Source organism: Montipora capricornis, unplaced genomic scaffold (genome assembly GCF_036669925.1).
Source record: "Montipora capricornis isolate CH-2021 unplaced genomic scaffold, ASM3666992v2 scaffold_429, whole genome shotgun sequence".
NCBI lineage: Eukaryota > Metazoa > Cnidaria > Anthozoa > Scleractinia > Acroporidae > Montipora > Montipora capricornis.
This window is the reverse complement of record NW_027180161.1, coordinates 60,027-72,526: the sequence shown is the minus strand read 5'-3', so window position 1 is coordinate 72,526 and position 12,500 is coordinate 60,027. Positions and strand designations below refer to the sequence as shown.

The 12,500-nt window shown below is 39.1% G+C and overlaps 2 protein-coding genes and 1 pseudogene across 8 annotated transcripts in view; 1 reads left to right on the top strand and 2 right to left on the bottom strand.

Annotated features, from left to right (window-relative positions):
• The window catches only part of LOC138035603 (protein NLRC3-like), a 23,034-nt gene extending 17,886 nt beyond the window's left edge, over nucleotides 1-5,148 (bottom strand). For 4 of the 7 annotated variants that reach the window (XM_068882243.1, XM_068882248.1, XM_068882247.1 and 1 more), the window contains exons 1-4: nucleotides 3,531-3,858; nucleotides 2,941-3,015; nucleotides 2,367-2,468; nucleotides 1,668-1,754 (exon numbers count right to left, since the gene is read on the bottom strand). The gene's annotated coding sequence lies outside the window, so the exon portion shown is untranslated. Of the gene's footprint in view, nucleotides 1-1,667; nucleotides 1,755-2,366; nucleotides 2,469-2,940; nucleotides 3,016-3,530; nucleotides 3,859-4,983 lie in introns of those variants that run through there. The other 3 variants (XM_068882244.1, XM_068882245.1, XM_068882246.1) reach the window with 3 other exon arrangements.
• LOC138035608 (uncharacterized) lies at nucleotides 513-1,247 on the top strand. Its single transcript, XM_068882257.1, has one exon. It carries the CDS (start codon nucleotides 513-515, stop codon nucleotides 1,245-1,247), a length of 735 nt encoding a protein of 244 aa, XP_068738358.1.
• Nucleotides 5,149-12,133: 6,985 nt separating the features above from the next.
• Nucleotides 12,134-12,500, bottom strand: part of LOC138035607 (uncharacterized) — a 3,535-nt pseudogene continuing 3,168 nt past the window's right edge.

Here is a 12,500-nt window from a genome sequence, read left to right as displayed (position 1 = left end):
TCACGATCTGCAATCGAACAGCCCATATGCAAAGGGAGCTTAAATTTCATGTGCAATAATTGTTTGCGTCCACCACAGGCGCCCTCAGCTCATAACGCAATTTTGCAATTCATAACTATTATGTAGCAAGAGAGTTTAATGGTGAAAAGAGTTAAAATTAAGTTAAGTTGAAAAACTGAACGTCTTTCTGTCGCAATAAACTTTCCCTACTTCAAATATGTTGTTCACCTTTGTTTTGTGTCGATTCATTAGCCATTGCTGATATAGTGAAATCAGTACACGAGTTATACACGAGACGTTCAGTTTTTCAACTTAACTTAATTTTTAACTCTCTTACTATATGAGCACGTTATGAGCTTGGGGCGCCTGTGCGTCCACCAACTTGGTCATGATTGTGATGAAATTGTAAGGGCTACAGTGCGAGTTGAACACTACGAGCAGTCCCTTCATAAATCAGTCGAGCGGCCCGCTTTTCTGAGGCAGTTGTGTTTTGCCACGCAAACAAATAAAATATGTGGAAATATGTGGATGATACCACAATCTCTGAGGTAATAACTGAAGGGCAAAAGAGCTGTATTCAGCAAATGGTAGACGATCTTGCTATTCAAGCAAGGAATGACGGTTTTCAGTTAAACGAAAGAAAATGCAAAGAGCTTAGGATTAGCTTTGCAAAAAACGAACCAGAGTTTGACCCTATTTGGGTGAACCGTCAGACCCTAGAGACTGTGAACAGTGTGAAATTATTAGGACTCAATATAAGCAGTGATTTAAAATGGACTGTCCATGTGTCAGAACTAGTTAGGAAAGTTTCAACAAGATTATATTTTCTTAGACAGCTTAAGAAATCGCATGTAGCCACAAGAGAGCTTCTTCTATTTTACATTACATGCATTCGCTCTATTCTGGAGTACGGCAGCCCAGTTTTTCATCGCGCTCTACCAAGTTATCTAAGTGAAGACCTAGAAAGACTTCAAAAACGCGCTATGAAGATTATTTACCCCGAACTATCGTATGCTAAGGCTCTAGAGCTGTCTGGACTTCCAACACTGTATGATAGAAGAGAGTCAATTGCAGCAAAGTTGTTCGATGAAATATGTGCAAATCAATCTCACAGTCTTCACAAACTACTTCCAAGTAGATACCAACCAAGCTACTATCTGAGAGAAAAAAGAACATTTATTCGTCCGAGATGTAAAACTGAAAGATGCAAGAATAGTTTTCTTTTAAGTTTTGTTTATAGTAGCTGAGAACTAGATATAAATTTGTTTCTTATTGTATATAGGAATTTGACGCATGCTTTCAATGTGTGATTCTTTAACAATTTTTATGTAGTATAAGTCCTATAATTAGTTTGTAGTTAAGCGCAGTTGTAAATTTTGTATTTGTAAGCCTTACCGCAATTCAGCTTTTGGCTGCAAGTTTTTAAGGTGAATAAACTATCTATCTATCTATCTATCGAGGAAGGCATAGTTCATCCACTATTTTTCCGCAAGTGAATGTGAATGAATGTATCAAATAATTGCTGTACATTGAGTGGTAAAATTCAACATACGTGTAAGACGTTAATAAGCCAATCTAGGTTCAGCAATTCATAATTGTTGATGGTTTTAACCCTGATGAGGAAAATTGCGAAAGCGGTTGAGAAAAAGTAATACTGATGAACTCACCTCAATTCTTAGCTGCAGAAATTAACCTTCAATTTCTGGCACTGCTGCCTTCTTCTCTGAATCCTTTTCTTTTAAGCCAAAACAACCCTGAAAACAAACACTTGGTGATAAGCAAGTCTAACTCAAGACAAGAAAATCTTTTAGTTTGGAAGCTAGGACAGATGAATACTTCCGGTATTCGCATGTTCAATTTGTGCTGTCTCTTGAGTTTTGAAACCAACCCAGTCGTGCGATTACCGGTACATTTCCTTTTACCACTAACTCCGCTCTCTCCGTACACTGGCATATCAATTCATTATACTATTTCTCAATTTGATGCTAAAGTTTAATGCTAAAAAGTTCTTAAAGGATCTGAATGTAAAAAACTCCGTGACATGTTCCGCAAAGTAATGTGTTAACCCAAAAATCTAACTGAATCAGCCATCTAAAGTAAAACGCAGGATCGGGAACGCCCAAAGAAACCACAGATTCAGAAATACCTCCACCCATTAATTTTAAACTTCCTTTTAAATCCCAAACATCTGCTTATCAAGTACGTAAGGATCTCAATGAACTTAATTTTGTGTTCGCAAGCTAAAACTCAAATGTGATCGTGCAAAGAGGTAAAACCAGCTATTGTGAACAACCAACGGGTTGTTTACCTTTTCCAATGTGGTTTGTATAAAGCAAACTATGTCGAGTATACTGCTCAATACTCACATCAACGTGTGGCCGACTGACAAGAGCTCTGCAATTGGCAAGCATCTGGAGTTTGAACATAGTTTTGACCAAAGCATCCCCATTGATGACCTCTTCAAAGTACTAAAGAAATGCACAACTAAGCGTGATTGTCTGGTCTACGAAATGCTGTTCATTAAGGAAATTAAGCCAACCTTGAACACACAATTGGACTGAATACAGTGTACGTGTCAAGCCGTTAAGTGACCTCAGTTTTTCATTCACGCGTACCTTAGAACTATCAACATCTTCGTAATCGTTAAATCCTAGTATTTAAACTCTCTTACTCCTCTTACTTCTTGACCAGATGACGTTATGCAAAGTCGAGACGTCGTCGTTTTTTTGTAGTTTTCTAGTTTCTTATGGATTTCAAGAACTTTTTAGCGTTAAACTTTCGCTTCAAATAGTACTCTAAGTCGCTTCTTATACGTATTTCTGACATGATATGGGAGGACAAATAGTTGAAACAATGGTGAAGGCAGCCTGTCTCGAGCAACAACATACATCCACGCAGATTGAACATTACTAAAGTTGAAATTTAGTTTAATATCCTTACCTTGCACAAGATGAAATGAATGTTTTATTCTATCGAGAACGATCACTAATCTGCGTACAGAATGTTCTTGAAGGCCTTAAAAACAAAAATAAAAATGAAATTGAAAGTTTGACTCAAGCATCATCACCCGCATCATCAGTACCATGAGTCACGAGATACTAAAATACTGTGAAATGTTAGAGAAAATTACAAATCTATTGACGAGGCAATTATGGTAAAACGTGTCAGCTCGATTAGAGAGGATAAAACGATCTCTATTAAACACATAAAAACAGTTTAGATCTTTCCACGAAGGTGCCGATGTAAAATCAACAGTACTGAATTATAGACGACAAGGAGAAATTCTCTTGAATGGATCTTATCCCCTCAAAGGAAAACCACGTGTATAATAACGGGGAAATCTGTAATTTAAATTAGCGAACGTAAACTTGATGCTATATTGCCACAGATCAAAATGATGCAACAGTCTCTGTGAACCAACTAAAACTGAATAGCGTAGCACGTTCGGCTGATACTTAGCTCTATGGCCGAATTATTTGCAAAGGGAGATCGGTTTAGTTAATACACTAAATAAAACATAGGACACAAACCTTCCTCCAGATACAGCCGGATTCTCCCGAAAAATCAACGCCCCTCCTTTCGCGAGCTCTGTAAATGGTTGTGGAATCAACAGGAAGTATAAAAAGCGCTAAACTGCACTCAGTCAGTGAATGGATGTCTGGATGACGTCAACGAAGGACCTTTTCAGGTAGTGTCCTAACTGAGAATCACAAAGACCTTACTAAGTAATGGAGTAAACCCTTTTGCGGCGGAGAAATCTCTCATAGAATTGTCCTGTACTGCACAGCGACATTGGCAAACAAGGAAAAAACGTTATGGATCGCCTTCATCTCTACCCAGGTATTTTAATTATTTTGGGATCATTCTGCAATTAAACCAATCACTAATCACCAGAGATGATCACGAGATCACGTGAACATAACACGCACCTGACCAAAGATCAAAAGATACAAAGGTTCATTGATAAATGGCTCAGATGAAATCCTTAGACTTCATTTCATGAGTTATTCGCTTTTCTGCGGTGTCGTCTTAGGCGCGAGTTGGAATGTTTATTTTTCATGGTAGAGATTGGGTCATCAAATAGATTACATTGAATTACAGTGTAACCTTGTTTTGAAGAGTATAAGTATTCTTCATAAATGTGGCAAGATTTCATATATTTTTTTTACACTGAAGAGACAACAATATTGTATTTTGGAATGCTGTAGTCAAACCCGCACAGACATTCAATTTTTGTAAAATTTTGAAATACCTTAAGTTGCCCGGCAAACACACGTACGTTCATTTGCTGTCGAAAGGTTGGTTGAGACAATGGTGAAGGCAGCCTGTCTCGAACAACAACATGCTTTAAAAGAGATTCATCATAAAAAATACAGACGCATGATCTTCGAAGTTGTCGAACTGAATTTGCCAGTTTAATATGCTTACATTGCACAAAATGTAATGGATGTTTTATTCTACCGAGAACGATCACTAATCTGCGTAAAAGAAGCTCTTGATGGACTTAAAGACGAAAATGAAAATGAAAGTGAAAAAGATATTTTTGAAGTTTCAGTCACGCACCATCCGTTTGATGAGTCACACGATTAAAAAAAAAAAAGAAAAATGTGATTATGTAGGAGAAAATTACACTTCTAGTAAACGAAGCCATAGTAACACATGTCAGCTCGATTAGAGAGGATAAAATGATCTCCAAAGAGATAAAAACATAGTCTAGATCTTTCCACGGAGCACACTCAACAACATTGAATTAAAGACGACAAGAAAAATTATCTTGAGTGGATTATCCCCTCAAAGACGAACCACATCAACTAACCAATGCAAACTTGTGCAATATCACGACCGATGGAAACGATGCACGAACCAGCTAAAACTGAATAGCGTAGCCGGATACTCGGCTCTTTAAGCGAATCATTTGCAAAGCGATATTGGTGTCAGTGTTCAGTTTAGTTTATGCATTAAATTAAAATATAGGACACAAACCTTCATCCAGATACAGATTCTCACGAAAAATCAGCATCCCTGTTTTCCCGAGCTCTGTCAGTTCTGTCATGCATCAACAGGAAGGATATAATAGCTCCAAAAACTGCACCCAGACATTTGGTGTATGAAGTCAACGAAGGAGGTCCTGATTGAGAATGGCAAAGATATGAGAGTCGCTAGGACCAAAAATACAATGGAACCGCTCTAACCCTGGGACCGGAGGAAATTTCCGTTTAGGGGGGTGTCCGGTGTACTGAGGTTTTACCCAAAAGGCAATTTTATGCCGCATATTGTGTTGTCTTACTGTAAGTACCAATACATGGTACATCAGTAGTATTAGGTACATCAGTAAAGGAACAAACAACATGGTTCACAAGGAGGCTTTTCAAAGTCAGTGTTACACGCAGGGTAATATGATCCCACTTTAAAATGATTTAAACATGTAATGTTCAAGATTCTCTGTCTAAATTTCCAAGATGCTTGTTAACTGCATCTGATTACAACGTTCAAATATTTGTCTTTCGCTTAAATTTTCCAGCTCTAGAACCAAGCACTTCTTTGTGTGAAAGGTTACTGCCAGGAAAATCAAAATGTTTCTCACTTCTAATTGGGATTTCACAGCTGCATGGTTACCGTGATTAAACGTGTGATATAATTTTGGTGGCTACATTGCTTTCACGTCCGGTTTAAACGAGGTCAATTTCTTTGTTACGGACTGAAAATTGCGTCCGGTTTTCGGAATTCAGGGGTTCTGGTTACTGAGGTTAAAAATAGAGAAAATGAGTGACAGATTTTGGGACCGAAAAAATGTCCGGTAAAGAGAGGATTCCGGTTTAATAAGGGTCCGGTTTAAATGGGTTCCAATGCACAAGAGTTTTAAACGATTCAAACAAATGAATTCGTCAGATTCGCTCTGACGAAGGGCTAACGCTCGAAACGTCAGCTTTTAGAATCTCTGTACGGTGGCCAATTTACATTATCAATTCCGTTGATAAAACCAAATTTTGGTTTACTTATTGTGTACAAGATGGCACACTCACTTAGCAAATGATGCAGCCAAAATACAAACAGTTTAGTCTTCTTTGTCAGAATGAAACAGGCTAAAGAAAAACAGTTCAGACCAATCATAAATAAACCGATGGTGACTTATGTTAACAGGGAACATGAAACTGTTTAACAATCAAGTAAAATCGCGTTTAGCCCAGTTTTCACTTGCAAACGATTAAAAAAAATGCAAAGCGAGATAGCTCGCAGTGCTTGAACAGCACGTTGTGATGTCGAATAATGTAGCCCACCATCAATGAATCAACGCAGCGATGTATGAAACATATATACCTAGCATATATATGACATATATATGACATATAGCATTGCGTGAAATGATTTAAGCAAATGAGGAACAGAACAGCTCAAAAATGAATCGCTAAGCATTACGTCAAAAGATTCAGAGGTTTATGAGACGGTTTAGTTAAAACACTAGATAGTCACGGTAGCTTGAAATGGCTTTTTCAGCTTTTTGGGTTGGCAAGAATTGGCGTAGCGTGACTTCAACTTAAGTCGCCTAATGGAACAGCGATCTGCTGGGGGCATGACGTTAAAGGGCGCGAAATACGAGATACAAAAACCCTCAACTTAACGCGCAACATTGTTTCGTTGCAAGTTTGGGTTGATGTCTCCCGTTTTTCACCTTGCATAATCAACTTGTCGCGCAACAAAAACATTTTTTGCGGGTTGAAGAAAGTTGTTACGAAAAGTAGAGCGCGGATCTACTCTGAGCAACAAATTTTGGCTTTGTTGCTCGTTTTTCATCAAGCTCACAACTTGTCGTGCAACAAATGTACTGGTGTACTAGTTAATCAACCAATCAGCGCCCTGCATTTCTTCAACCCGCAAGGTGAAAAACGCGAAACATCGACCAAAACTTGCAACGAAACAATGTTGCGCGACAAGTTGAGGGTTTTTGTATCTCATCTTTCGCCGCCTTTAAAGGCCTTTAACTAGTACACGAGCAAATTTGTTGCGCGACAAGTTGTGAGCTTGATGAAAAACGAGCAACAAAGCCAAAATTTGTTGCTCAGGGTAGACCCGCGCTCAACTTTTCGCAACAACTTCCTTCAACCCGCAACAAATGTTTTTGTTGCGCGATAAGTTGATCATGCAAGGTGAAAAACGGGAAACATCGATCGACCCAAACTTGCAACCAAACAATGTTGCGCGCCAAGTTGAGGGTTTTTGTATCTCGTATTTCGCCGCCTTTAGCAATGTGAAATTTGGCGCGAAAATAGAAGCCTCTAGTCTACTCAAGAGCCTTTAGTGAAAGTCTCAACATCGCCTGAAAGCTTTTCAGATCGTTGTTTTGTTCCGGTAAGTTCCTTCACTTGAGCTTTCTTGATTTGATCTTCCATAAAGCGAGCTGTGTTAAATCAATTTGTTAGGCTAATTCTACCGCCGGAGCTATATCTCACTGAAGGATTATTTTCTTCTTTATCTTAACGTCTGCATCAGAGCACATTTGATCATTTGATGTTTCAAAACGTTTCGGTTCAAGCCATCTTGTCATGTTTTCGGTTCCTTGACAATTCTTACATTTCACAGAGTGCCTTTTCGTTTCAAACATGACACTTGTCACTGAGGCGATGATTCAGAGCTGACCATGAATCAAGTCAATAGGCCATTGTAAACAATGTAAACCTTCATCAACGCGTGTTGTAGCCTCACAGGCAAAACAAAATGCGTGACCAGCTGAGGGATACAGTTTTCGTTTGTTTTCACGGTCACGCAATGAAAATCCAGACCTGTTTTCTGTTGTTTGTAGGCATTGCACTCAATGTGCATTCCAGCGTTGTATAATGGTATTTTGCCAATATTTATTAGATTCCCTCGATGAAATAACTGGAAATCTTGGGCCTGTTTCAGATTAAGTTTGAGAATGACGGTTCTTTGCGAGGCTGCTTTGGAGAATGGAGACGTCTCTTTAGAAATAATCGATTTAATGGATCAAGCTCCGAGACTTTTAAACGTAGCATTGGAAGATCAACGGTCTTTCTGTCGGTATGAACCACAAGCAGTGACGGAACAAGGACGCAGGGGAAGACCAAAATTTGCAATTTCAGAACAACAGCTTGCTTTTTCAAAGGTGGGAAATTTTCCTGTTTCTGAGTTCTACTTCTACTTCATTAGTTGATAAAGCGTATCAAACGCATCACATCAATATAAAATAATACATAAATGATTAATACAAATAACTATCAATCTGAATAAGAAAAGTTATATACAAATAAAATAATACTAAAAAATTTATATTATAAAATAATTTCAAAACCAATTCCCAGCTTCAATGAAGTGGTCACATAGAGTGGCCTTAAATTTTAAATTTTCATCTATATTGACAATATTACCTGGAAGTCTATTCCCGCCATTGATTGATTGACCATGGAAAAAAGCTGTTTGCGTGCTGATTACAATTTTAGTGTGGTCTTAAAAAGGTTTTGGACTTTCCACACCTTAAAGTACGACGTAAAGTAAGATACAAATCCCTCTCGATATCAACCGAGACAACCGAGAGAGAATTCGTCTACCTTCAAGGGATGACCACTCCAATTTATTTAACATATTAGTTACTACTCCTAGTTCTTTTCTGTCTTTTGAATAATATTAAAACAAAGCCTAGCTTCTGAACATTGGATCATGTCAATACGATGTATGTCTTTTTGTAAATATAGATACCAAGTAGAATTTGCATATTCTATCTTAGGCCTTACCAGACTTTTATAAAGCTTGGATTTACAGGCTACAGAAGCATTTCTAAAATTCCTCCTAATAACGCCAAGAGTCTTCTTGGCTCCTGATGTTATATGTGCAATATGCTCTGACCATTTAAGATCTTCAGAAAGTATAAACACCTAGGTAAGAATGGTGATGAACTCTAGTCAAAACATGATTATTAAGAACACTGATATGTTGCATCTAAATTAGCTTTCTTAGCGGAAAAACAGATGGTATGACATTTTTCAACATTAAAGGACATTTGCCAGTCTCTTTCCCATTTAGCTAAAGCATCTAAATATTTCTGTACGACTTCACAATCAGCTGGACTATTTATACTACGATATAAATACAGTCGTCTGCAAACAACCTCATTGTTGATGTATACATAAAGGTAGGTCATTAATGTAAACCAGGAACAGTAATGGTCCCAGAACCGTGCCATTGGGGGACTCCCGATGTCACAAAACACTGAATTGATAAAGCACCCTCCAAGGCTACCTTTTGTGTTCTCTTAGTAACAAACACTTGGATCTAGGACAATAAGCTGCCCTGAATTTCATAATGGCTTAGCTTATAGAGCAGCCTCTGATGAGGTACTCTGTCGAAAGCTTTAGAGAAATCTAATATGAGGGCATCAACCTGGTTTTTTTTTTTTTTTTTTACAATTTTGAAATACTGAAAGTTTCTTGTAGGACTCGTGTCGAGTTTGCCTCAGTAAATGTAGCCCGGTCACCACTCTCAGTCGGTACTTTTAAATGACACAGCAATAAGCAAGTTGCGAATTTTACAACAACAACAGAACAGAGTCGACGTTCAGAAGGTGAATAATGTGCATTTCAAAGGAAAGTTCATATTATTCCCCTGGACATCGTTTCTGTTCTTTTGTTCATGTTCATTAGGCTCTTTACAGTTAGCGATCACGTGGTACAAAAACTGCCCTACCTGAGACCAAGATTGCGCACAGGGACAAAAAGAACAAAGAAAAGTTAGATTAAGTTGTACTTCTGTACCATGTAATTTCTTTCACAGAGAACAACTTCACCTTTACCGTCATGGTGTTAATGTTTGGTGTCAGCCAGCGTACGATGGAAAAAAGGAAGGAAGAGTATGCCATGACAAACTAGTCTCGGTTCAGTGATATAGAAGACGACATTCTAGATTCTTTTATCGAACGCATTGCGAAAAATTGCCAGCAGTCTGGTAAGGTTTTGCGATTATCATATCTCTAGTTTTGCAGGAATTGGTTTCGTAGCATGAAATGGTTAAAAATGCCACTTTGCCGAGACGTTGGCGTAGTGGACATGCCCGCTAAATAATTTTTCAGGGAGAATTTGTATTTCACTCAGTCAAACACGGACACGTGTAAACGGAATTCTGCAATTTCGTGTAGTAACTGCTCCGTTGATGAATCAAACGCTTCTCTTGTTTGTTGACAGGTTCCAAAAGTATTGAGGGCTACCTTGCCGGCTTCACAAGGTTACGAGCGCTGCGTTGGCGGCTAAGGAATGCCATAAAGTCGATCCCGTTGGTCTGAGGTTACGATCTATGAATAGTTTCCATCGACGTCAGTACAACATTCGTTCCCCCAGCAGCTCTGAGGCATATGGAGTTAGGGTGGTTTAACGGTTATCAACCGCGCCTCCCACCTCTGTGACCCGGGTTCAATCCTGGCTTCGGGTCGTATGTCGGCTGAGTTTCAGTGGATCTCAACCTGACTCCGAGGGTTTTTCCCGGGTACTCTGGTTTTTGTCCCTGCTCAAAATCGACTCCCAGTCAATTATATCTGGCTGGGTTTGCGGTGCTCCGAGATCACACATGGATCGTATGGTGGCAGCCAGTGCAGCGCCTTCACATGCATTCGGTCCGATCCCGTTGAGCTGGTTGATCCTGAAAAGCCCTTGTTGGGATGTTGGGAGCGGTCAACTAAGCGCACATTTACATTTACATTTACATGGACGGGAATCACAAGCTTATTTAACTATACAGTACTGTTTGCAACGACTTCCTCGGTGTTTGGCGAACGTTTCATTACTTTCGTGTACACAGATACTTGATATTTTTCTCAGCTACGGCTGTTACAAGTGCCTTAAGAAAAGAGTCATTTGATTTCTTCCTAACTATTTAAGTCTTTAAATGGAGAACATAAGTGCGTTACGAAACCCAACTGGAAGGAGGCAACCAGTGTGTTGTTCACTTTCAAATTGAGGCGCAACTGGGTCCGAGATTCACTTCGTGATCATATTGCGATTCAAAAACTTGCGTATAAATGAAGCCCTTTAACTCCGCATCCTCTCTTATCAGTTTTAATTTCTGGAACACTTAGATCCACGAATAAAATCTCCTTTACATCTAGAAGGAAGAACTCATACTTTTGATAATGATCTCTTGTCCTTTCTATCTTTTTAGCTCGCCCCATTTCTTTGAAGGGTGAATAGCGCTATCTACTGGATAAATCACTATCCACTGGATAACTCAAATGGTTTGGCTAGTTTTTATCCGTTGGATAGTGATTTATGCGGTGGATAGCGTTATCCATTCTTTGAACAACCGAGGCCGGATGGATAAACTCTCTCCTATTTACCTGGCTAAGGTGTTTAAAGTACTCTGAGGCCACGATATCACTCTTTGCGCAATTTGTTGCATCCCAAGAATAAAAAATTGCATTGGAGGTTTCGTTTCCTGCAGTAACTGTTCGTAATTTGCGGTTATTTCAAGAGAGCACAAATTTTGAAAGGGCGTCTTTGATTACGGGTAGGTAAATGGAGTGAAAACAAAAAAGCTGCTCCTTTATGTCCGGGTTTAGACGCCCACAGTCTTCAAGAGATCGGGAAAGGTCGTAGAGAGGGAATAGAAATAACTGGCACACATGTCGCCAAAACCTCTCTATGAGTGAATTGTGTGAACTTTTTCGTGTAATGAAGCTTCCCCTCCCGGAACCCCTAGAAATGTGGTTCAACATATAATGCGCTTCATCTCTGTTTTCCAACCTCACATTACCTCTCAGTCTTGATGGCAATCCCCATTCAGACACTGCGCTCTTAAAATGATGCAGGACTGTCTCTAAAGTGTTTTTTATACTGCATCTTGGGTGAACGACGCAGCGGCTGGCTGTAAGCGACAATGCAACCGTGATTTGTAGTTCACGGTTGCATTGACAGCTAGCCTCGGTTGTTCAAAGAGTGGATAACGCTATCCACCCGATAAATAAACACTGGCAAAACCAATTGAGTTATCTAGTGGATATTGAATTATCCAGTGGATAGCGCTATCCACAATTCAAAAAACTGGGGCCTGTCCAACCCCTTGACTTATTTGGGACGGTTTTACGACCGGTATGTCTATGATTGTTTCTCCAAAAAGAAAAAAAGACAACCCTGATGATCTACTTGAGCGCCTCAACAGTTACCATCCTAACATCGTTTCTACTGTCGAAGAAGATCCTGACCATTTCCTCTACACTTCTTTCACTTATGTTAACAAGTTCAACTGCAAAGTCTACAAGAAACAACGAAAACTACCAACGCATTGAAAATCAGAAATCCCTACCAAATGGAAAAGAGATTGTATTACTGGAGCCCTCCACAGAGCGAAACGCGTTTCTTCTGATTTTGACAACGATGTCAAAACAATTGAAACAACCTTTTTAAGTGCAGTATATCCTAAGGGTTTTATTTGTCATACAGTAAACAGTTTTCTGAAAGATCCACCAGAAGATGATATTTAATTAGATTCCTAGCTCCCTTTTCGAA